At 35.1% G+C, this 25282-nt stretch overlaps 1 protein-coding gene across 24 annotated transcripts in view; it reads left to right on the plus strand.

Annotated features, from left to right (window-relative positions):
• MBD5 (methyl-CpG binding domain protein 5) overlaps nt 1-25282 on the plus strand; it is a 395786-nt gene that overhangs the window by 366526 nt on the left and 3978 nt on the right. For 23 of the 24 annotated variants that reach the window (XM_074302143.1, XM_074302145.1, XM_074302141.1 and 20 more), the window contains 2 exons: nt 11699-11772; nt 24770-24845. In XM_074302143.1, coding sequence (XP_074158244.1) covers nt 11699-11772; nt 24770-24845 — 150 coding nt within the window. Of the gene's footprint in view, nt 1-11698; nt 11773-18653; nt 24749-24769; nt 24846-25282 lie in introns of those variants that run through there. The other variant, XM_074302158.1, reaches the window with a different exon arrangement.

A 25282-nucleotide genomic window follows, 5' to 3' on the forward strand; every position in this document is an offset into this window, starting at 1 on the left:
ATTAAAAGAACAGAATAAAGCATTTTATAATGTTCAACAATACCATGATTTTTATAAATAATAAGATATTCTCGGACATTCTCCTTCCTTTTGCAGGTTAAAAAAATAAGTATTACTGCCCAACAAACATTCAATAAATTTATTTTATCTTTGAACTTGTAACTATTGCTACTTCCTATTAAACGTTACCAAAAAAACTTACCTCTAAATTCACCATTTGTCCCCTCCCATTCTTTGCCAGAATGCCAGGTAAAGTGATACCTGCTGAGCTTAATGATGACTTTCATCAAAGTTCTTCTAACTAGATATAAAAACTTTTAAATCAACAAACCTCAGCAGTAATGGGAATGATAATAATTAGAAATGAAACACTCTATTAAACTTACTCCAAAAACTTTTCACTCATGACTTTGTTTGTAAATTCTGGTTTAAAGTGAAAAATTAAAGGAATCCTTTTATAGTGAAAAATCCTTTTATAGTGAAATATATCTATTTCTATGTTTTTATAACCTGGTAGAATTCCATTTTTAAACATCTAATATTCATTGGTTAACAGATATTTATTGAATATTTAAAATGCACTAAGAACTCTTTTAAGTATTGTAGGAGTTTTCATTTCCAAGGCCTCAATCCATATTAATATTGCTTTGCTGATGAGATACAATTGCAATCAAACTAGAAATCTTAAATAATGACTTCTTTTAAGAAGTCTTAGCATCACAAAGTTTACAGGATGTAAAACTTAAAGGGCATTTCATTTTGGTAAGATATACACACACACAAACATATATGTATATATGTTTGTGTGTATATATATATATATATATATATATATATATATATATATATATATATATATATATATATACATACACATATATATATATATATAAATAAAGTACCTGTACAATAGTAAATATTCTTACAATTTAACATGGTTTTATAAATGTTATGTTGAAAGAGTTGGGGGTTTTGGAGAAATGTAGTTGGTAACATTGAAATGTTTTATTGAGGTTTTATGAAAGATTCTTATAAGGCTAGAATGAAGAAAATTATAAAAGACTGGATTATTAAGAAGAGCTTTTTCCCCATCTAAACTTGTGATTTCTTTTCTATCTATCGCCTTTTTTCCAGCAATACAGATATGTAACTTGACTTGTTAGAAAATTGCCTGGGGAAGTGAGAGGTCACACAGTTAGGTTTGTCCAAAATAGTTTTTGGCCTCATCTTGAGTCCTTCTGACTCAGAGGTTGCTGCCGTGCCACTTTGACCTTTAGAAAGAATCACCCAGACTCCATCTACTTTATTCCTATTCATTTTCTTAACAGGCTCTTATATAGCTGAAGCACCATATCAATATTAGCTATATTTCCTACAGAAAAGAGAGAACAGGAGTTATATCTATAAGCCTATCAAATACCACTGAATAGAACAAATGTGTTGTAATAGTTAAAATTGCTAGTTGATACCTAAAGAGCACTACATCTATCTTAGTATTTCTCCAGGTTTTCAAATTGTATTGGTAGTCTCAGGTCTGTCTGAGGGAGCTTGCCAATCTTCTTGATATGCTCTCCAGATATTGAGAGCACCATACTGCATTAAGGGTAACATTAGATTTTAATGTTAAGTGTAGTTAAGTGTATCATTTTCCTAAACATTGAGCTTTTAGAACTCGCCATATTTCCTAACAATAGGATTTTTAACACGTCACTTTATCATATTTTAAAATTATGTTATTTGTGGGTAAATTTCATAGTTCATAACAACACCTCTTCTGACTTTTCTGAAGAAAAAAAATGTCATATACTCACTCACCATCTTGGGAATCTTCCAACATTATGTAACTATAAAAGATTATTTCACTTTAGTACTTACAAACATACACAATTTAATCGGTGTAGATCCTTTTTCCACACTTTAGAGGATTTTCATGAGATAACTTTGTCAAAGGAAAAATAGCCACCTTTTGGTGATATGATTCTCTGTACTTAACTGAAATAGTCATTAGATTGCAGACATACAATCTATTGCTCAGCATACATTTGGTACCTTTACCATTTAGTAAAATTTTTAAACTCCGGAATAGTTTTTGAGAAGCCAGTGTCACTTTCATATGATGATGTAGCTTCAGAATAGAGGTTGAGTGGAAAATAGTGTTGCTTTACAAATTATTATTTTAAAAAAGAATATTTTGCTTTCTCTATTTGAATCATTTTTTCACTATTTTGTGTGGGCTTTTTGGTCCCCAAGTTGATCCTAAATTGATATATATATTTCTACTAAAGCCAAATTGAACAAAATGAGAATAGAAGAGTTAGAGGTTGAGATTGAACAGTGTGTTAAATTGTTTATTTGGAATACAATTTGGTCTGTTTGATTGGTTGGACAATTAGAGACAATTAATTGGTACTGAGAAATATATCTTTCATGTATTTGTAATAGTGCTTGAAATTAATAATCTTTCTTAAAACGTTCATCTTATTTAGTCCTTTCTTTTTATATTCTATTTTAACTGTTTCCCCTGATAAAGCTCATGATTATTTTTACTAGGCAGAGATTAAACTATCAGCAGAGTTCACAATTGTAGATAAACATTGTCTCATCATAATTAAACTCCCTATTGAAGTAGGTTTTAGACCCTTTTTTAGCCAATTCAGAGATTCTTGTGTTGACAATATAAAGAACATAACCTGAGAATTCAGCTGACCTCATTCAAGGAACAGCTCACTTAAAAACTGTGATAGCGATCTTAAATATGAAAGTTGTATAATGAGTAATGGTTCAAGATCATGGTTTATAAAAACACGGTTGCTATGTCTTAATTACTGATCATGATTTCTTTATTAGCATATCTATGTTGAAAAATAATATCTTTTTGGTGTGTTTATGGGAAAAATATTTACATTTGTTTATGGGTATGTAAATGATTTTTTCCCTAACTGCCATCAAGTAATCTCTGAACTCAGAAACCAAGCAGACTCTTTGGAATAATATTGCATCAACTAACAATGGAAATGTAGTTTTCCGATGATTTGGATATAATTTCATTTAAAGTGGCAATACTCAGAATGTGAAGTACTATGCCAACAGGATCTCCTTGAACAGAAGAGTCAAAGAAAAAGACTAGAGTGGAAAGTTTAGATATCAAGAGTAATAGCAAAATGAAAAAGAAAGAAATTAAGAACAAACAAAGATTGGAAATCTTATTTGTGCTGAGTTGAAAAATTAGCATTCATTAATAGTCATTTTCTGAGGCAATGAGTGCTTACTCTTCAGCTCAGTTTCTCTATTTGTTGTTTCTACTTTCCTACCTCCTGATTATTTCTTAATCCTCACACCTAATAATACTCAGTGCTCTAGTCTGGACTTTGTGACTTAATATGTTCCCATAAATTCGACTATCATCTCCATATGAATGACTCCTAGATCTCTCTATCTAATTCTGAGCTCCAATACCAACTGCCTCCTTGATGTCCTTGCTTGTACATTCCGCTGAAATTTCACACTCAGCATGTCTAAGAGAACTTCTTTCAATTCTCCCAAGCCAAAGATGGTTTTTTACCTTTCTTTTTAATCCTTAGGGCTTAGTGCATTACCTAGTGCATACTAAGCACTTAATAAATACTTGCTGACTAAAAATAAGCCGATTCCTCATCACTTCTTTTTCTATCAAAGGCACTACCATTTCCCCCATAACCTAGGGTCAGGGCCTTGCAATTTTCTTCTACCCTTCATGGCCCTTCACCCTCAGTCTCCAGCCATTTGCTAAGCCTTTTGAGTTTCATCTTCATTACTGATGTTTCTTCTCTCTGTCTCCCTTTACTCATGCTGCAATTCCCATCATAAAGGTCAGGGGTATCAAAATCAAACAGAAACTGGGATTACTAAAAGCATACATAAAGATGCCCATGAGGCAGCCTATTGACTTAGAAAACCATGAGTTAACATTATCTATATCTTGTTATATATTTTTTATTTATTTGTTAAATATTTTCCAGTTATAGTTTCATTTGCTTCCGACAACACTCAGGACTACTATTAGTCACATGTTTGACACCTCTGGTCTAGGTCCTCATCACCCCCTGCCTAGACTAGTACTAGAATCCCTATTTGATCTTCCAGTGCCTAGTCTCTGCCTTTTTCAGTCCTCTGTGTATGTACATTTCTAAAATACAGGTATGATCAGGTCGCACCTCTGCTCAAGAGAAAAGGCTTCCCATTTTCATGTAGGATAAAGTACAATGTCCTATTTAACATTTAAAACATTTCATAGTCTAGCTTGTTTTTCCAGATTGCTTACATAGTATTTTCCCCATGAACCACTTGATGTACCTATAGTCTATCTTTTATCTTCTACCTGCAGGCCTTAGCAGGTGCTATCCCCATGCCTGGAATGCTCTCCCTTTTCACCTCTACATCTTGGAGTCCATTATTCACTTCAAGGCAGCATTCAAGTGCTTCCTCCTTTAAGAGGCCTTTCTTGTCTTCCCTATTTATGGGGTAGCTCCACCCCAATCACTGTGTATTTTTGTAACATATATATCATACTTAGAAAGGAAAGGGGAAAGCATTTATTAAGCATCTACTGTATTCCAATAACTGTGCTAAGTAGTTTACAAATATTAAGAGATGTGCTATTATTGTCCTCATTTATTATTTATTATTGTCCTTTATTAGATAGAGTGCATGACCTGGAATCAAAAAGAATTAAGTTCAAATGTATCCCCAGACACTCATTCCCTGTGTGACCCTGGGCAAGTCATTTAACCTCTATCTTAATTTCCTTAATCTTAAAAAAAAAAAAAAGAAAAAAAAGTGGAAATAATAATAGCATCTACCTCCCAGGGTTATTGTGAGGATAATATGAAATCATATTTGTAAGAAGTGCTTAGCATTGTGCCTAGAACATACTGTGCACTTAATAAATGCTTGTTCTCTTCCCATTTCTCTTCCCTACATTTACTTATCTATAAACAGGGATACCATCTGTTAACTCCTTAAAGTCAGGCAAAGTCTTGATTTTATGTGTATCTCCAGTGCCTAGCAACTAGACTTATGAAATGCATGTTGATCAGTTGGTATTTTCTTCAGTATAGATCTGGCCCACAGAATTAAAAGGTTTTAGAGATAAAAAGAACTTTGTTGTTGTTGTTTGGTCCTTTCAGTTTGGTCCAGCTCTTTGTGATCTCATTTGGATTTTCTTGGCAAAGATAATGGAATGATTTGCCATTCCCTTCTCAAACTCATTTTACAGATAAGGAACTAAGGCAGACAGGCTTATATGAATGACTTGCCTCAGAGTCACACTGCTATATGTCTTTGACCAGGTTTGAACTCAGAAAGGTGAGTCTTCCTGATTCCAGGACAAACACTCTCCAGTGAACCTTATAAATGTTTATAATGCAGAAACTGAGGCCAAGTGAAGTAAAAGTCATGCACATAAATCCTTAGTATGTATTATCTGGAAATAGAACTTAGATTTCCTAATTTTTTAGTTAGGAAACTAACTAAACTTTTAGTTTATTGTTTTTTCTTCTATAGCTTGGAGTCAGGTTATCTAAGGAACAACTCAGGCCACTTTTCAGAAGGTGTTGCTTTGAATGTATTGCTTCCCTTGCTTTCCTTTCAGTTCAAATTTGTAAAATTGTTTCATTGAAAATGACAAGAATTTTGGTAATTTTGGAGGTATATGACTGTGATAAAAGTAAAAGCTTTAGAAATAGAGTAAGTTCCATCTTTTTCCATTAAATGATACCATGTGAAGATCTGAATTCAAGTCCGTCCTTGGATATTTATTTACTAGCTATTACCCCAACAAGTTATTTTAACCTCTTTTTTGCCTCAGTTTTTTCATTTATAAAATGGGAATAAAATAATACTTCCTATGTCCAAGGGTCATTGTGAGAATTAAATGAAATATTTTTTAAATCACTTAAGCATAGTGCCTGGCACATAAGTAGGAGCTGGATAAAGATGTATTTCTTCCTTCCCTTTCTCCTGATTAGAAAACAAAATTAATGGCTTCATGACAAAAAAAAAAAAAAAAGTACCATATGATATTTCAGTCACATTTAATCTCTATATGGCAACTCTTATCAAAGTAAAATACCTCCAAAATTTTAAGATTTCTCCATAAATTATGAATAGGCAAAGCATAATTTATCCATTTTCTTCTAGCATATGTTTTGCTTACAGAGAGCAAATTAAAAAAATTTACAAGATGTAACCTGTAATAAGACTATAATTTAATAAGTTGTTTCACCATGTATTATCATGAAACCCTAAAAAGTTAACTCAGTTTCCAGATCCAGTAATGTGTGCCCTGAGAGCACATACACATCTTACTGCTCTGCCACAGTGTTTAATCTAGATTACAATAGCGAATCTAGATTCATTACCCCACTGATCAATCCAAAACAGAAATCACAATAAAGAATCATTAAGTAAAAAGAATGCATTTCTTATGAGGAAGTTTTAAAATTAAAAAGTGTACAAATATTTTATGTCTATGTAGATTAGAGACACATCAAAGAATAGGCACATGAAATATAAATTCAGAAATGAAATATCCTTTCAGCTTGCCCACCAAAAGCCAGCACCCCAAAGCAAGCATTTCAGACTTCTAATGGGCAAAAGCAATGGTATAGAGTTGTCATTACTCATGTAAAAAGCCGCATATTTAATCAGAGGCAGTCCTTAATTTGGAAACAAGTTAAGATCTAAAAATGCCCTTGTTTTTATTCAGAAAGAAGATTGCATTTTTTCTGTAGAAACAGTGCTATATAAGTGCTGCTAAGATTCTGAGGCCAGTCTCCTTAATACATAATGGGGCTGAAGTTTACATATAGGACAGTGGTGCAGCTTCAGAACCAGGAAGACCTGGTTTCCATCTTATCTCTCAGACACAAGGCATTTAACTTCTCAGTACTGTAGACCACTCTCTCTAGCTCCCAGTGGCAGAGGAAGCACTACTTGCAAGAGTAAAAGAAGTTTGCCTCCTTCAACATAACAACTCTCGTCCCCATCCCCTCAGGACTCAGAGCACTACCAAATGGCCCTTCCATCCATAGGCATATTGCTGTGGGAAAGCATCCCCAGAATCCCCACATGGACCCTCCATGGCAGTGGAGGTGAAGTTCCTACCAGAGCTTGGGAAGGCCGCTCGTCACCACCGTGGCCTGGAGCAGGTGGCCACCAGGGAGAAGGGAGCGCAAGGCAAGAGCGGGGCCTGCAGGAGGACAGGGCTATATAGAGAGCAGAGTGGGCGGGCCTCTAGAGGGCAGGGTACCAGAGCCCTGTGGGAAGGCTGAGGAGGACGCCTGTTGCTGCTAGCCAGGTCCCTCCCCCTGGGCAGCCGCTGGTGTGTGGATACAAAGCTGGGCCTGGAGTTTGAAATCCACATACTTGTGTGACAAGCCACTCTACCTTCCTTTGCCTCAGTTTCCTCAGCTGTAGAATGGGGATTTTACTAGGAACTACCCTACCTGGTGGGGTTATCATGAGGGTAGAATGAGGTCATATTTGTAACAGCCCTTAGCGCAGTGTCTGGCACATAGAGATGCTATGTCAGTGCTTATTCCCTGCTCTAGTCCACTCACTACTCTTTTATGCTTGAAGCAAGTAAGTGACCCTTTCGAGGTTTTTCTACTTTTAATAAACCAAAGAAAAACACAAAGCTAAAAGACTCCCTTTTGTGATTCCCCCAGTCTCCTTTTTTTTCCCATTTAAGCCCTGTAAGTAAACATAAAATCACATATAAATGGCAGATATTTGAATGCCCAGAAACAGTAAAAGTGATGTATCTTTCAGAAGAAAATGAAAATTAGTCTTTCCTGTATGTTTGATCATTGGAACTACAGCCTACGGTGAAAATTGGGGAGCAAGGGTCTTGGAATAGGGACAATGAGAAGATGGAGTAGTCTGTCAATATTGCCCCAAAGATTAAAAATACTGAGGCTGGTTCATGAGCCACTGCCCGCTAAAGCTTACCCAGGACCCATCTAGAGTCAAGCAAAAAGAAGGGGGGGAGTAGAAGACACAGCTTTTATGGATATGGTATTAATGGCATTGGTTAACAATGATCCTCAAGCAAAGGGGGGAGGACTAGAAAAAAATCTGGTTGTGTAAGGTAGTCAATAAGAAAGGAGAGTTTCTGCGGCCAAAGACTTATTTCTAATTAACTTTTCTTAGGTAACAGAGGTCTGATCATTTGCCTAATACCTGCTCTTCTAGTTAAGATTTTGTGAAAGTATTTGGTTCCTAAGAGTTTTGCTAGTTACCTTGACTACTTAATTTCACATTAACGTGTTTTATGTTAAAAAAAAAAAAAATCTTGATATACTGGGCTAAGGAACTGGGGAAAAATACTGTTTCCGGGTTTTGTTTTTTTAATATCACACTTTCTGGTTTTTTTAATAAGTTTATTTTCACTTTTCTGAGCTCAATTAATCATCTCTAAAATTAATCATTGCCCTCTTCTTTCAGGTATATTAATGTGCTCCCATGTAAAAATGCAGTATTTAGTAGATTATATTTTGCAGTCTAGTTAAAAGGTAAACTATCTTTTTAAAAAATAATATCTTACAACCTGTAATGAAACATGCTAATCATCTTTTTTTGACAGAGAAGTGATAAAATAATATGCACAATGAGACATATATTTGAATGTGGCCAATAAGGGGATTTTTTTTTTTTTGCCTGACTGAACTTATTTCTCACAAGGGTTTTCTTTTCTTTTCAGTAGCAGGGAGGAGGTGGAAGGGAAAAAACATGATGCTGGATAATTGAAAAATAAAACTTTCTTTTAAAAAGAAAAAAAAATGATACCTCATAATATTTACCTCCTAGCATAAAAAGATATTGTTATTCTAAAAATAAGTCCTGATTTGTATTCTTCTTATGTTCAAGGAACTGCAGCATTATTGGTACAATTCCTTCTAACAAATTAAATGTTGCCATCAGATTCTTTGTGACTTTTAAGCAAAATATTCATTATGACAATGTGCAAAAGTTGCATATAAATCAAGAAATTTTTATCAAGAAGGTAGTATTCAGATCCCCAAAAATTGTTCAAAAGTTATAGAAAGCTATATTTGTATGATGTATTTTTCTTTATCATTAGTCAAAAATTTTAGAAAATAAACTATTACCCTTCAATTCTGTAAAATATGGAATGACATGATTAACTTGAGTGATTTCATCCTAGCATAGCCTTTTAAATTTAAAGTCTAATGTGATTGCTTTCATTTACTGTTACATGTATTGTTTCAACAGACTGAGGAGATGTTCCTTTTTTTTAAGCTATATTCTCCAGTTCCACCAGTATCTAAAATAGTCATTTTAATCAAATTCAGAAATTGTTACATGTACTTCACATACACACGTGTCCCTTGAAGGCAGGGGCTGTTTTGTTTATATCCCTAGTATCCTGAGTATTGCTTTACATGTTGTCACAATAAATATTTGTGTAATTAAATTTGTTGGTATAAATATCTGTATTCTAGTTATATCATGGTTGTGTCAATTATACAAGGCAGCATTTCCATTCATTCAAAAAGAATGTCAGCTAAAAAAAATACATCAAGGTCATCTAAAGCATCTCTTCATTTTATAAACAACCTACCTAATTTTTTTAGTGACTTATCTTTCATTACACAGATTTCTAATTGTTCTCAGTGTGTGTTTCCCCATTCTATCTCTCTCTTTCTCTCTTCTTCCTTCCTAATCTATTTCTTTTGAGTCTGTCATTGGATAGTAATTCAGATAAATAAATTTATTGGAATGACACCCTAAAATAAAAGTAAAATAAATTGTGAGTCAAGTGAATGCTCTTAAGTACATGGACTTTCTGACTCCAATTTGGACTACTTCCTTCCTGGATCTTATCCAGGTACCAAATGGTTCCATATTCAAAAGCATAGAACATGTGAGCATAGAACATTTAAATTTCAACCAAGTAAATAACAATCTATTTGCCCAAGATTTTACTGTCATTTCATTGGATCAATTTCTCAATGCTGGCTTTTCTGAAATTGTTAGGATACATTTAAACATGGGGAGTTCTTTGTCATCTAGGCATTAATTGCTAAAACTTGGTAGATGAGGCATCTTCTAGTGCCTTTGAAATACTCCTATTAAATATGTGAAATCTTTGGAGTCCATTGAGATAAAATATAGAAATTTTAAATTGAAAAACACTCCTATTCTTTTTCCCTATCTTTAAGACAGAAATTCTCAGACTTTCATCTCACAAAGCCCTTTTTAAAATTATTGATTTCTATTGATTTTACCATATTCAAAAAATTAAAATTGATGATTTTTCTAGATTTATGTATTCATTTAATAATCTTAAGAGTAAACTCATTATACACTAAGATGTTTTTTTCTGAAAAATCACTGTTTTCAAAAAAAAAAAATTAGTGAGAAGAATGGCTATTGTTTTGTCTATTTTTACAAATCTCTTTAATGTTTAGCTTAACAGAAAACTGATAGGTTCTTGTTCCTGCTTCTTTATGTTCTTCTCATTGAAGAATATGAAGAAAATATGGCCACCTTACAAATCTATAGTTGGAAAAGGAATGAGTGTTTTCATAAGGAAATAACATCTTAGTATTATTATAAAAATAATTTTACCTTTGCAGAGCCTTCCCTTCAAAGAATCTCAGGGATTCCCAGAAGCCTGCAGACCATCCTTTGAGAACTACTATTTTAGAAAAAGCACCAAAGCTATCCACTCCATCTCCTAAAAGTACAAAACTTTTCCTCAAGTTTCTCATATTTGTTTTCAACAAGTCATTTAAGGAGCCATGGCAGGTTTAAATGCCTTATCTTGTGGATGGTTTAAAAAAATAAAAAGTAATGTTCATCATAACCAGTTTTCTGTTTATTTAGTACTAGCTATCATATCCAAGTTGATGAAAAGCCTACCAAGATACTATTAATAAGCAATATCTTCACATATATAATGTTATTTATACTTTGTCCCAGTTTACCAGTAATGTAGAATCAAACTAGATTTTAAGCCAAAAAGCTCAAAAAGAGGATGTTTAATGTCTTTGTATCCCTGAGGCCTACTGTTTGTTGTCTTTGACCAAATGGATAAAAACAAGAAGGAACTCTACTTGGTATCATTTGATGTTTGTGGATTAATTTTCCTCTCAAATGGATTATTTTCTAAGTGTTACAGTTTACATTTATATTTTAATTATAACATTTTTTTGACAGTACATATGAATAGGTATTTTTTTTTTACAACATTATCCCTTGTACTCCCTTCTGTTCCGAATTTTTCCCCTCCTTCACTCCACCCCCTGCCCTAGATAGCAGGCCTTCCCATACATATTAAATATCTTATAGTATATGCTTGGTACAATATATATGTGCAGAACTGAATTTTGTTGTTGTTATTGTTGCAAAGGAAGAATTGTATTTGGAAGGTAAAAATAATCTGGGAAGAAAAAAAAAATTGCTCACAGTTTACATTTATATTCTCTTTACAGTTTCATGTCCAAATGTTCTTTCATTTCAGTCATTGTTCATACTTGGAGTTACTGAAGCAGGAATATCTGGTTGAATGCTAACAGCAGTGTTTTACAGTGCCCTGTGGGTGAAAGAACTGCATGTTCAGCAGTAAAGTAAAAGCAGTGCTTAATAATTGCAGGTCTGGGTAATGTGGTTTGATCTTCATACATTCACTTAGGTGGAGCCTGAGAAGTTGAAGACACTAACAGAAGGTTTAGAAGCCTACAGTAGAGCCCGGAAAAGAAACAGAAAGTAAGCACAATTTTTTTCTACTTTTCAAAAATATTATTTGCTGATTCTTTCCCAAAGACACAAAGAAATGCCACCAAGTTTATCATGTTACAGCATGCATATGTTCCTTAATTATCTTTGAAGAATGTCAGGAATTATAAGCAAACATCATTAGCCATTAAATGTTACCTTCTCATTTTAACTATTTGTGTTCAAAATTATGTGTTTTTTAACAAATTTTCTCTTGATTAATTGAGGGAAACAAAAAGGTTTATGTATAAATGTAAATTGTAATCTAAGTTAACAAGTCAGTATAAATTGAGAGGCAGAATTCTCCAAAATAGAATGTGTAGAATTGAAAACAAATTTGGAAGCTAGTAGTCACAATTATACTAATAAATATTTGTGATTTCTACAGAGTTTAATGTTTTAATCATCTTTCCTTGGCATTATTATTATCAATAACAGCAGAGGCAGAAACGATTGTACAAAGATGAATCCAAAGTGTTTTCTGGATATTTGTAGCCTGAATTATTATAGGACAAGTAGAATGCTTGGGGCACCATCTCTACCTTGGCATAATGGATTTTTTTTTTGGATTGTGTATCAATTCTGATTTAATTTTAAAAGTAGAGTATCATAAATAAGTGTTTGACATAGCAGACAGAGTCCCAGACTTGGAATCAAGAAGTCCTGAGTTCACATCCTGCTTCAGACACTTACTAACTACACGACAATAGAAAAATCACAGTGTCTTTTTACAGGGTTGCAATAGTGTATGTAAATATCTTTATAAACTTTAAGGAACCATGTAAATGTTAACTTTTTTTTATTATTTACTTAGATATTGCAAAACCAATTTTGTAAAAATCAAAGTTGGCATACCTCATTAGTTGATAACACACTAGATTTATATTCATCAGTGATAACTATTCTGTACAGCAGAACAGTTTTCCAAAAGCATATACATTGCAGTCTTACTATCATGATTTTAAAATAATAGAGTTGGTTCATCAGATTTTCCAAAGTAGAACTCCAGTGTCTGGAAATGTATGTTGAATGTATATCTCTATGCTCCATTCCTATTGCTTCCACCCTAGAAAAGACTAATCCTTTTTCTGACAGAATCCTTTCAGCACTTTATCTCTAGGTCTTACATTGCCACTTCCGCACTATCCACTTCAGAAACATGTGGACCACACCAGTAACTTGTCACTCCGCCCTCCTTCTGTTCAGCCTCGCCCAGGATGACCTTCCTCAAAGCCCCCTGACCTCCTCAGGTCTGTTGCAGCTACTACTAGCCTGGTATCAGATCTAATTAGGGCCCTTGCCATGCCAAAAAATTTCTCTTCTTCCATTTTCTATCTTAGACAAATAATCAGACTCCATAGGGACCCCAGGGGTGATGCTTCTGAGCTTCTCCACAATTGGAGAGGATGAATACTCACAAGGTGATACAATGTAGTAGAAAAATCACAGAATTTAGAGTCAAAGGCAAGGCCCCAAATTCCGCCCCTACCACTTAAGTTTTAGGAGAATCACCTTCTCTGTGTTTCCTCACATGTAAATATAGAATGTTGGTCTACATAAAATCTCTTCTAGCTCAAGATCTGTGATTTTATGATCCTTCTGGCTCTAAATTTATGGTCTTATGAACTAGTCAGTATCTGCTAATTATTTTAAAGGAACTCTCTTGGAGTTGCCTATCATCAATAATAGACAATTTTACAACTGGTTCTACAGAGATGGGAAAAACCCCATTGCCTCTAGTAGGGGAGGATGCTGAAGATAGAATCTGAAGACATAATTCTTAATGGCAGGTAGATCTGGATCCAGGCCAGGACCTCAGGATTTTCCCCAGCCTATTAAGGAGTAGGGTTCTATCTTCAAGATCTTATTTAGTTTCACATAGATAAAGGTTCTCTAATCCTTATGAGCTAGTTCAGGCTTGGAAATTAGTTCTCCAGAATATGGCATGGTTAGTCAATCAGCATTTATTAAGTGCTTTCTATTTTTAGACACTCTGCTGATCTCTAGAGATTAAAGTGCAAGTCTCTGCCCTCAAGACGTTTGACATTTAGTGGAGGAAACAGCATGTAAATAATTAGAGCCATACAAGACCCATAAAGAGCAAAAGTCTAAGAGGGGAAACCATCCCTAACACCTGGAAAGCCTAGGAGAAACTTCTGGCAGGAGGTGGAATCTGAACTGATTCTCATAGGGAGCTGGAGAGAAACTAAGAAGCAGACAGGGTGGGGTGAGCATACAGACCCCAGGGAGATCCAGGACTTTATAGCCTAGGGATGAGAAGTCATAGGATGAACAACAAGCCAGTGTTGCTGAATTAAGCTCATAAAGAGGAACTAAGTATTTAAAAAAAAAAAAAAAAAAAAAAGACTGGGTAGGGGTGAAGAGAGTAAGAATGAGCAACATTATAAAGAGCTTTAAATGCCAAACAGAAGACTTCATATTTGATCCTGTAGGTCATTGAGAGCCATTGAAGTTGATTAAATTTGGGGGCCCTGGTGATGACTTGTCCAGAAGTACACTTCAGAAAAATCACTTTCTCAGATAAATGGGGGCTGGATTAGAGCAGGAAGATTAGAAGATTATTATAATAGTCCAGTGAAAGAGGGGCAGGGATCTGAACTGGGATGGTAGCTATGTGAGAGAGGGATAGGAGCCAAGGAAACTTGAGGAAAGCAGCCAGAGAGGCAGAAGGAGAACCAGAAGGAAGGATTGCCGTGAAAATCTAAAGAAAAGAAAGTACCCGAGAGAGACTAATGGGTAGTATCACGTTTCAGAGAGGTCAAGAAGGAAAAGGATAAGAAAGGGCCAGTAGATAAGAAAGGGCTGGTGTTTTAGATGTAGCAGGGACTATCCTGGCCACCAGGGTCTGAAAGTTAGGTGGGTTACATTTTACCTCTTCCCCACGAGTCTCCAGTACCATAGTGGGAATAGGATTATCAAGGCTTTCTGCCATTACTTCCATCACCCATCAGTGCTGTTCCCCTAATTATAGAAGTACTCCTAAACCCCATTTCTAATTAATCATTCAATAGGTTAATCTTTAAAAAGGAATATTTGCTGAAAAGGAATAATAAGAACTAGTATACAAATGTGCCCCAACATCTGAGTAGGAAAAGGGAATTAGAATTAGATTCATAGCTTAGTTTCAGAGACATCTCAAATTCCGAATCCAGAGCCTCTCCTAGACTTGATAGCTGGCCATCCTGGCTTCTCAGAGCTTCCCTGCTGGGCTAGCTGCAACATCCAACTTGGAATTCTGACTGCAAGGTCACCAGTAATTAGATTCCAAGTTCAGTGGGGAGTCTTCCTCCCTAAATGTAGAGCTGAAAAGTTCAGACAGTACAAAGAGAGTAGGGAAAGGTAACACTTTTATCAGGTCAGCTCATAGTGTCCGAGCTTTGAGTGAACAAAGACCTTATCATTTCTAGCTGCCACGGAAATAAGAATGAATGTCCCGGTCTGGCAATTTTAAAAGATACAACCTGTTCTGAGTTCCTTCCATCTAGTATCTTCCCCCGAGAAGTCTATTTCTGATATTTCTCAGAGTGGCTGTCTCCATTTTTAGGTGATCTGGGCATGTTCAAAACAAAGCTAGTTGCAAAAAGATCATTGGTGACTTCAGAGAGCTCAGTTTTAATTGAGTGAGACTGGTAACCAGATCACAAAGAATTATAAAGAGAAGTGAGAGAAAAGGAAGTAGAAATGTTAAGGACAGAGAGCTTTTTCAATGAATTTGACCATGAAAAGAGATGGAGACTAGCTAGTAGGGATGTTAGCATACAGTGAGAAGTTTTTAAGAAATGGGGAGACATGAGGGTCTTCAATAGTTTTTGTCCAAGGGGAATGTTTTTGAACTTATGAGCTTGGGACGCTATAGTTATACTCCTTATCATGGACAGATTATCTCTTTATAAAACATAAACAGCTAGCAAATCAGTTGGTAACTACAATGAAATCCTGTGCCATTATATCAAATATTTTAGAAGAGTTCAAGTGGGTTATTTTTATGAACCACATATAGGTTGCAAAATAGACTTTATAAAGGTATGAAAAAATAGTAATGTGATTAATTGCCTGCTATACTCTGACTAACGTGGAATTTTCTATGCACAGCTGATAAAAATGACAAATTCTGATAAATTTATATAATACTTGGATGAAAAAGAAAAAATTATAAAACATCTGTAAACAGTTTTGCAAAGAGATATTAATTATAGAATATTCATTGAGCAAATATTTTCATGTAAAAATTCATTGTGATAGGGGCAGCTAGGTGGTGCAGTGGATAGAGAACCAACCTTGAATTCAGGAGGACCCGAGCTCAAATCTGATCTCAGAAACTTAAACCCCGGGCAAGTCACTTAACCCCAGCTCAGGGGGGGGAAAAAAAATTCATTGTGATTGTCTTCGATATTTCACTGCAGAATAAGTTGTCAAGTGTGATAACTTACCATTCAAAAAAAAGTTGGTAATACAGGAATGAAATAAATACTGGCAGGTAATCCTGAATTTTTTTATAATATACATACATGTACATATATACATATATTTTGTATATGCACGTTTTATATATATACACATATATGTACATATATATTATTGCATATGTTGTTTATTGCATTGTGCACGTATGTATATATACATACATCAACAAGCATACATATTTATACATACTCTTACTGATTATGTAAATTGCAGAACCCAGAAAAGAGAAATTTCCTCAGGAAATTGTAGATATTTAATTAAATAAATTAGGGTAGGTAAAAAAGATGCCATAGAGTAGTAAAATGTGAAAGAAATGATAATTTGTCGTTTTATTTTATACATTAATTCTACTTTTTAAATTAAAAATTGAAATAAAAGTAACATTTTATTTTTTAGTTTTCTTCTACTTTAAGATCTGTTATAAGTAGTCATCTTTAAGTTTGCAAAATAAGTCTGCCATCCAGATTTCTCATTAAGAATATGGATACTTAATGAGTTAAATAGCTAATTTCCCAGTTAGTTAATTCCTGACTCTAAGATTCAGTATGTTTATATTTAGGAAATATGAAATATCTTAGAATCATAAAGTTATGTATTTTATAGATGAAAAAGGCTTTTTAGATCATTTAGTCTAATCCTTCAATTTTATAGATGAGAAAACTGAATCCCTGAAAAGTAATTTGCCCAAAGTCTAACAGATAAGAAGCCAGGTCTTCTGAGGCCTTTTAGTAGGATGCTCAAGAAAGAAACATCATCATAGAGTGAAAAGACCAGTAGATTTGGAATTAGAGGAATTTGGCCATTGACAGGCACTGTTACATTTCAGCTTTGTAACCCCAAATAAGACACTTTACCTCTCCAGATCTCAGTTTTCTCATCTGTAAAATGAGCAGTAGAACTCTATCATCACATGACTGGAATTCATTTTTCTATCCCACTGTGTGTACTGCTTCTGTTCATAGCCTAAATTCACTACTGGCAAAAACCAAGTATAAACAATAAAAGAGGCCATGGTTTCATTGCAAAATCAGCAACTGATAGTTCAGAATATAAAATTTTCTTAGATGTGCCTACTTTCACTGATGAATCCAGTCAACAACCCAGGTTTTTTTCCTAATCAAATTCTACTTCTGTTTGTTTAGTTCTGCATGAAGTAGTCATTGAGATTCTAAAATCATTTAGGGTAAAGCTGTATGTAATTTCTCTCCCCACTCCTTATACAATTCACAAATCTATACCTGATTTCTTTATTAGCAGAGATAAGAATGTGTAATAGCATATTCAATGAGAATGAAAAATGGCAATTATCTCTACTAATAATTAGAAACATGATTATATAAAAATGCCTAGTGGTTAATCAAGTAGGTTTTAGAGTGTCCATTAGTAAAAATGTTTATTATTAAATGTCAGCAGGGAACAGAAAATAGCAGAAGACACACTCCAGGGAAACTCTCTTGAGTTTCAAGGCTAAATTTTTACTAATCTTTTATTTCATATGCCCTTAATTTCTATTCTAAATTCTCTAGTGACTATACTTTTCTTTTACCTGACCTGTAAAAATAGTCTCTTCTACTTTGACAAGAAACCCTTTCTTTATTTCTTAGTCACTTGATTTTCCAGAGTACGAGTCCTTTCTGTAAGCCCACATAGTCTTCTCCCTCTGTTAGCTTTTTAATTTTTTAAGGAATAAAATAATGTTTTTAAGTTTTCAATTAATTGTTGCTATTCTATTTCCATCCATGCATTACAACCAGTAGTATTGTTAGAATCCTTAATAGAAATGTTCTTGAATTCCAGCGTATTCTAAATTTAGTATTTCATGATTTCTTTTTTGTTGTTATTTCTAAACATAATATACAGTAGATTTCCTCCTTATATATTATGATATTGGCTTTGATTGGCTGGCAAAACAATCTGTGTTACAGATAAGTAAAATTATATATAACATGACATATATATGTATATATTACACAAAGTAATAAAGAAATTTCAAGAAGAATGGTGACAATAGGGGGAATTAGGAAAGGCCTTGGGTGTATGAAGGGATGTCTGAACTGGCTCCTGAAGGACAGTAAGGTTTTTATAATTCATGGTTGAGAAGAGAGCATTTCAGCCATGGGAGTCATCTCCTCTGTTTCAGAGGCATGGAATGACCTTGTGTGAAGGGAACAACTAGCAACAAATTAAAGTTTAATTAACAGTTGTAAACTGGAGTAACGTGAACTGTAACTGGACAGACAAATGGTGGCCAAATTGTGGAGGACTTTAAATGGCAGGCTGAGGAGTTGGTACTTTATCCTAGAACCACTAAAGAGTCTTTTTTTCAAGATGATTTTTTTTCAAATAAGAGGTAACATATTGATGTTTTATAAATATTAATTTTATAGCTTTATGAAAATAGATCCAAGAGGGAAGAGCAAGACCAGTAATGAGGACCTGAACTGCAAGTCAGTATGATGTGGAGAGGAGGAGATTTATGTGAGCAGCAATATGAAGGTGGAATCAACCAGACTTGGCAATTGGTTGGATATGGAGGGAAGAATAAAGGCTGAGGTCGTGAGTCTGTTTGAGTATAAAGATGCTTTCAGTAGTACTGGAAAGTTTGAAGAAACTAGAAAACATTGAGACAGAGTTGCCCGGCAGACTCAGATGCAGGGTAGAAAGATGAGACCTGGATATAGAGAGTAGGGGACTGCCTAAATAAATACCAGCAGAACCCCTGGTAGCTAATGTAGCAGAGGGCCTAAGCGAGAGCTTTGAGGAGTGCCCACACAATAACCCCAGGAAAAGGAAAAGAGGATTGGGTGAAGAAGGAACTCACCAAGGGAGGGACAGAACCAAGAGAAAGTGAAAAAGACAAGTCCAAGGGGACAGGGTGATTGACTTTTTTCGGCCACATCTCTCTGCCAGCTCACTGAGTCTGCAGTCCACTACAACTCCAGGTCTTTTTAAGGACTACCACTATCTTACTGCTTGCTTGCTGGAGCCTTACAAGATATTTGTGACCCCTTAACTCTTCTCCATTTTATTTGCTAGCCCTCCCAGATTTATGTCATCTGTTGTTTTCTGGGTCTTTTATCCAAAGTCATTGATAAAAACGTCCCTAAGGTGCACAGCAGAGCTTGTGGTATTGCATCATCTTTAATATCATTTCTGCCGAGGAAATAGTCTATTTCTAATGTTAAGCCATTTGACAGTGCCAAGGATCCTAATGGTGAGGACTGGGTTTTCCTCTGCTTCTGAGGAAACTGGGGCTGAACTGCAGAGGCATTTGGCAGCACACCTCCACAAGGTTTGACTGCCTAGATGATGGCTGCAAGGGGAAGACTGAGGACCCAGCTGGTAGTCCAAGAGGCTCAGGGGTGGGCCTGTATGTGCTCAGCTGAGGCCAGTCCTCGGGAATTAGAGCAAGCATTCAGCATCTTTCCAGCATGATGCAGACCACATGAAAGCTTGTGCACCACTCCTAGAAACCCAGAAAGGGCTGGAGGAGGATTGTCAAACCATAAAAATCATGGCTGACTGGTTAACTTTAAAAACTTATGGTGTACTTTATATGCAGTGTCTCATAATGGCATTTTATAGTACCATAGGTCATTGTCTTCGTTTTACAAATGAGGAAGTTCGAGAGTGGAACTCCTCACCCACAGCTACATCCTGAGGGAGCATCAGAAGTGAGATGCCTACCCAGCTCTCTTGTTGAGGACTTGTCTGATGTTCAGGGCCAATAATAGAAAAACATTGGCAGAGAAACCAAACACTTAAATCTGTTCCTGCTTCAAATAAAAGATTTTGATTTATAATCCATTGATTTATAGTATAAGAAATACACCTTAATTTTTGTTTGAGATCTAGATCTAGGTAGCAATCAATTCTTGTTCTCTTTGTATCTGACAGAACAATCTCCTTTGATCTTTGATAGAATCATATAATTGAATTTGAAAGGGAATTAAATAGCATCCTAGGCCAATTATTTGGAGGCAAAGAGTCTATCCTTTTAACTTAATTCCTATACATTATTCATTCTTTTGGTGCATGTCATCATACACATATTTGGCCACCAATACCTCTGAATGATAGTTATGGTCCATGAGATCATATATCAGAATTAATTTGTGCTTTAACTAAGTCCATCATTACGAAATTTCCTTTTTAATCCAATATCTGTGGCATTCTGTGATTTTTCACATAGAAAAAAAATTAATACCAAAAATTAAATGAAACAATTCCTTATAATTTGTTAACTGGCATATCATTATATATATAAAGGTATACATTTTAATAAGGTTAGACATCTCCCCCCAATAAGAAAAACATGGCCTTTTAAAAAATATATGTAAGACTAAGGAGAATGAAGTTTGGTGTATAAGAAACAAGTTGGGGAGATGGGAGAAAGGGAGAGAAGTCAGCTTTTCCCTCCTCTGTGGGACATTCTTTCATATACCTAGCTGTCTCCTTCCTTCAAATGTTTTAGGACCCTTTGCATTTCTTTTTTTCCTCCATTTCCTACCTTATATCTTATATTTTATATATATCTTTGCTTCTCCCTCCCCCCAATAGCATAAGTCCATTGAAAGCAGAAACTTTGATTTTTGTCTGTACATTTGTGCCTTTCACAAAGCAGGCAGTGAGTCAATATTGAATCATTTCATTAAATTGTTGAATGGACACTGCCTGCCTTTGTAATGGAAAGTGCATAGAAATTTAAAGTTAAAAAGCTAAGTACAATTCTCTATTTTTAACTTTGCTAATTACTTCCTGTGTGATCTTAGGTAAGTCATATAACCTCTTTAGACCTCATCTGGAAGAGGGAAATGGGGAGATAGAGAGTTGGACCAGATGGTCACTGATGTACATTCTAGCTCTAAATCTCTGATTTTAATTATGAAGGTATTTGACTGTCACTACAAGGTAGCATCAGAGTTAGTAAAATAGGATAGCCAGGAAGAGCCCCAAATTTTTGAATGATCATTTCCAAAGTAACAATTATTGATCATTGTCAACCTGGAGACGCCTTTAGTGGTGGACTTCAGAACACTGCTTTCTTCCATATTCTACTCAATACTTTTATGGATAACAGAAATATAGATATATCTGGCATATTTATCAAATCTTCAGTTGGCACAGAAATGGGATAATAGACAATGTGTTGAAAGAAAGAAACAATCCTAAAAGGCTTAAAGTGAAATTTAATAATGATAAATATAAAATCTTATACCAAGTTAAGTATAAGATTACAAGACATGACTTAGATCATATGAAAAGAACTTACGAGTCTTGATTGACAATAAACTCAATGAAATCAATGGTCTATATTTTAAACTTCTTGAGTACAGGGTTGATATCATATTTATTTTTTGCCTTCCCTCGGTGCTTAACGCTGTGTAGTTCGTGTGTATTATGCTTACTGTTTGTTGAATAAATTAATAATTTGGTTAATAAATGAGCAGTATAAGCTAATATGATCTTAGAGTTCATTTATTTAGAATGTTGTTCAGTTATAGATGTCACCTTTTTAAAAAAGGCATTAGCAAACAGGAATGGGTCCAAAGAACTATGACTAGATATTTGAAGTGATTAGAAAATTTGTTGTATGAAAAAGTACTGGGGAAACTAGATACTTTTGGCCTAGAGAAAGCTAGAACAAGAAAAACAAGGTAGTCACCATGGATTAGTTAAAATGCTTACCTGTGGAAGATGGATTCAAGTCATTTTGTACAACTTCAAAGGGTAGAATTGGGGCCTGTAGTTTGAAGTTATATAGAAGAATGTTTCAATTAAATAGAAGGAAGAATTATAAACTTAAAATATCTAGTAATAGAGTAAGCTATTTATGAAGTAGAAGTCTCCCCATCACTAAATCTAATCACCAGTTTTTAGGGAGGTGATAGACTTAAATGCAGTCTTCTGTTTGGTCTTCAAAGCCTTCAAAACCTATTCTTCTCTGTCTTTCCAGTCTTCTGATATTTAGTTATCCCCACTTACTCTGTGATCCACTGATACTGACTTCCTTGAACTCCTCAAGCTAAGCACTCCATCTGCTGACTATTTTCACTGACTGTCCCCCATTCCTTAAATTCTCCCCTCTTGTTCTCTACTTCACAGCTTCCTTCAAATTCCAGCTAAAACCTCATCTACAAGAATCCCAACACTCCTCCACACACACACTCAATGCCATTGTCTACTTTCTATTGATTATCTATATATATATCTTGTTTTCACATGGTTGTTTACATATTGTTTCCCCCATTGGACTTTAAATTCCTTGAGAGTAGGAGAACAAATTGCCCATCTTTACACGGTTGCCAACATACAGAAGGTAATTAATAAGTGTTTACTGCTTAACTAAATTGTACTCTACTCCTATTTCCATGAACTGGCTAGTAATTCCCAAAATGTCAAACCACAAAGCTTGGTTTTCTACAAAGCTGGTTGTCTTCAGAACTCAACTGCCAGACAATTCTCTCATACTTCCTTAATCATCTCTCTTCTCAGCTGCCAGAGATCCCATTCCTTGAAGCTGCTTCCCATTTTTAATATTGCCCTTTGTGTCTGTGTCTATTTGAGAGTCTCTCTCTTAACTCCTTACCTGGGATTTGGCCACTGAAGGAGAGGAGAAATAGTCCCTTCCCTTATCCATAATGGATAGGAAGAGATCACATTCTACAAAATTGTACCCTGCTTGGGATATCTCAAACTGAAACTGTCAGATTTGACAAGCTTAGCTTTTTTAAAGGCACACCAGGGCCATCCCCAGTCTTTATTCAGCCTAACTAACCTTCCAATTGAGTCAAATAATTCAATGCTTCATAAAGGGCTGTCAGGATGTAGACTTACAGGTTTAGCATATTGATATCAGTTTACTTCCGTTAAATGCACCTTTCCTTCTGTAATTATGTCAACTGTCTGGTGGCTGGAGTCCAAATTCTACACACACACTATACAAGAACATATGAAAAAGCATGAAAATAGAGTCAAGGTAAACTGTAGAGAGGAAGACAGCAGCCACACAGGAGGAGGACCAGGAAAAACTCTTGAGCTGAGTTTTGAATGAAACCCGGGATTCTAAAAGAGATGGATGTGAGCAGAAAGCTCTCAAGGCATAGAAGCTGCCAGGCAAGGGCGCAGAGGGAGTACATAAAGTGTAGTGTAGAAAGAGCTGACCAGTATGGAAGACAACAAAGTGAATAGAGGGGAATGACGTCTAAGAAGTTTGTGTCCAGAAGAGCTTAGGTACAGCTCTATTAGATGCTAGAAATAATAGGGAAACCACTACAATGAAAAGAGACTGGGAGACCTACTAGGAAAAGATTACCATAATCCACAATTCAAATGAAGGGGCAGGAGGCCTGGACTAGGGTGGGGACAGCTTGATGAATTAGAATGATGTTGTAGGAATAGAGATGAACAGAGCTGGTAATAATGGATTTGTGGGGTGAGGGAGAGTGAGAAGTTGGGGGTGATGTTCGCTTGTTACTTTGGGACATCTGACTTAAAACTGAAGTATCTTTGGCTATATGTGTTTTCTGCCACCTTAGAATGCAAGATTCTCGAGAGCAGGGATTGTCTGTTTTTCTTTTTGTATCCCCAGTGCTTAGAGCACGGCCTTGTACAGGAAAAGCATTTTATTTTTTTTATTTTTTTTTTTTGAAGAAGCACTTTAAAATGTTTTTTCTTTAATCATTTGTGATACTAAAGTTGGAAAACTAACATTATTTTGGTGCCAGTGTCCTTGATGGTACAAAAGGGGAGTGGTTTGAGGCAGGGGAGTGGGGAAAGAAGGAATGAATTCCATTTGGGAACATGCCTTTGAGATGCCTATGGAACAGCTAGGTCAAAAAGAAAAAGGAAAAAAAGAAAAGAACATATGCAAATTTAACTGGAATTCTAATTTTGATCTTTAAAAGAATTAAATCACCCAAGGAAAACATAGGGACGGTATTCAATGAATGCCCCAGTGGGAACTGACTACTGCTAAGATGAATTGTCTTAGTGAAGCTGTTTGTGTGAATGGCGATTTCTTTCAGGACAACACATGCAGTGTTGCAGTTAGGGAAAGAGAGCTCCCTAGTGGCCAAAACCTGCAATTCAGCTCATCTGCCCTTTATTAAATTGATTGAAATAATCATTCAGCTGAGCAGAATGGACCAGTCAGCTTCTTCGGAAAGTCAAAGGACCGGCTCTGTAGGCAAGGCTGAGCGGGGCCTGCTCTGCAAGAAGAACTTAGCTCAATATTTCTTCTCAAAAAGCATCATAAATTGAGGGAGAAAAATCTTAATGGGGGAGACTATCTTGTGAAGATGCCTGTATTTTACATAGTATAATGCTGAGTATTTCCTGGTCAAAGAGTACAATGAAACCTTATCTCCCCACTCTTAATATCCACTTCTTCTCCCTAGTGAGATTGTTTGTGATCTTGATGTCATAAAGTCTGAAAATGAACAGTGGTAAAATCAGAGAGAAATGTGTCAAATATATATGGTATTTTTCCCCTTAATTTTAGAAGTGGAAAGCTAAACAACCATTTAGAAGCTGCTATTCATGAGGCCATGAGTGAACTGGACAAAATATCTGGGAATGTAAGTGACTTTTTTTACATTCTATTGTATTTCTTTGAAAAAAAGAAGGGTGTTTTCAGTAATATTTCTATAATGATGCTATCTGGTGATCCGCTATATAATTTCCTAAGTAAATTAGAAATTGAAAAAATAACTATCATCAGGAAACATTAAAAATAATTTGAAAAGATGTATGTGTTAAACTGTACATTTGTTCCCAGAAAATATTTTTCTGTGATAAGTCCTTTTAAAGTCTAAATAACAAAACATTGAAACTCAGCTAGTAATGCCTTGCTTTAATTTGCCCCCAATGACAAATATGACACTTGTTATTGTTTTCATAAAATATAATTAAATATTAATTTTATAAACATTCATAGAATAATATCTAATTGAAAAAGCAGTCATAGTTTCTTAGATTTAGGTTCCCTAAATAGCTTAGAGTTAGTCAGAGGTCT

The sequence above is a fragment of the Sminthopsis crassicaudata genome, chromosome 3, assembly GCF_048593235.1.
Source record: "Sminthopsis crassicaudata isolate SCR6 chromosome 3, ASM4859323v1, whole genome shotgun sequence".
Lineage (NCBI taxonomy): Eukaryota > Metazoa > Chordata > Mammalia > Dasyuromorphia > Dasyuridae > Sminthopsis > Sminthopsis crassicaudata.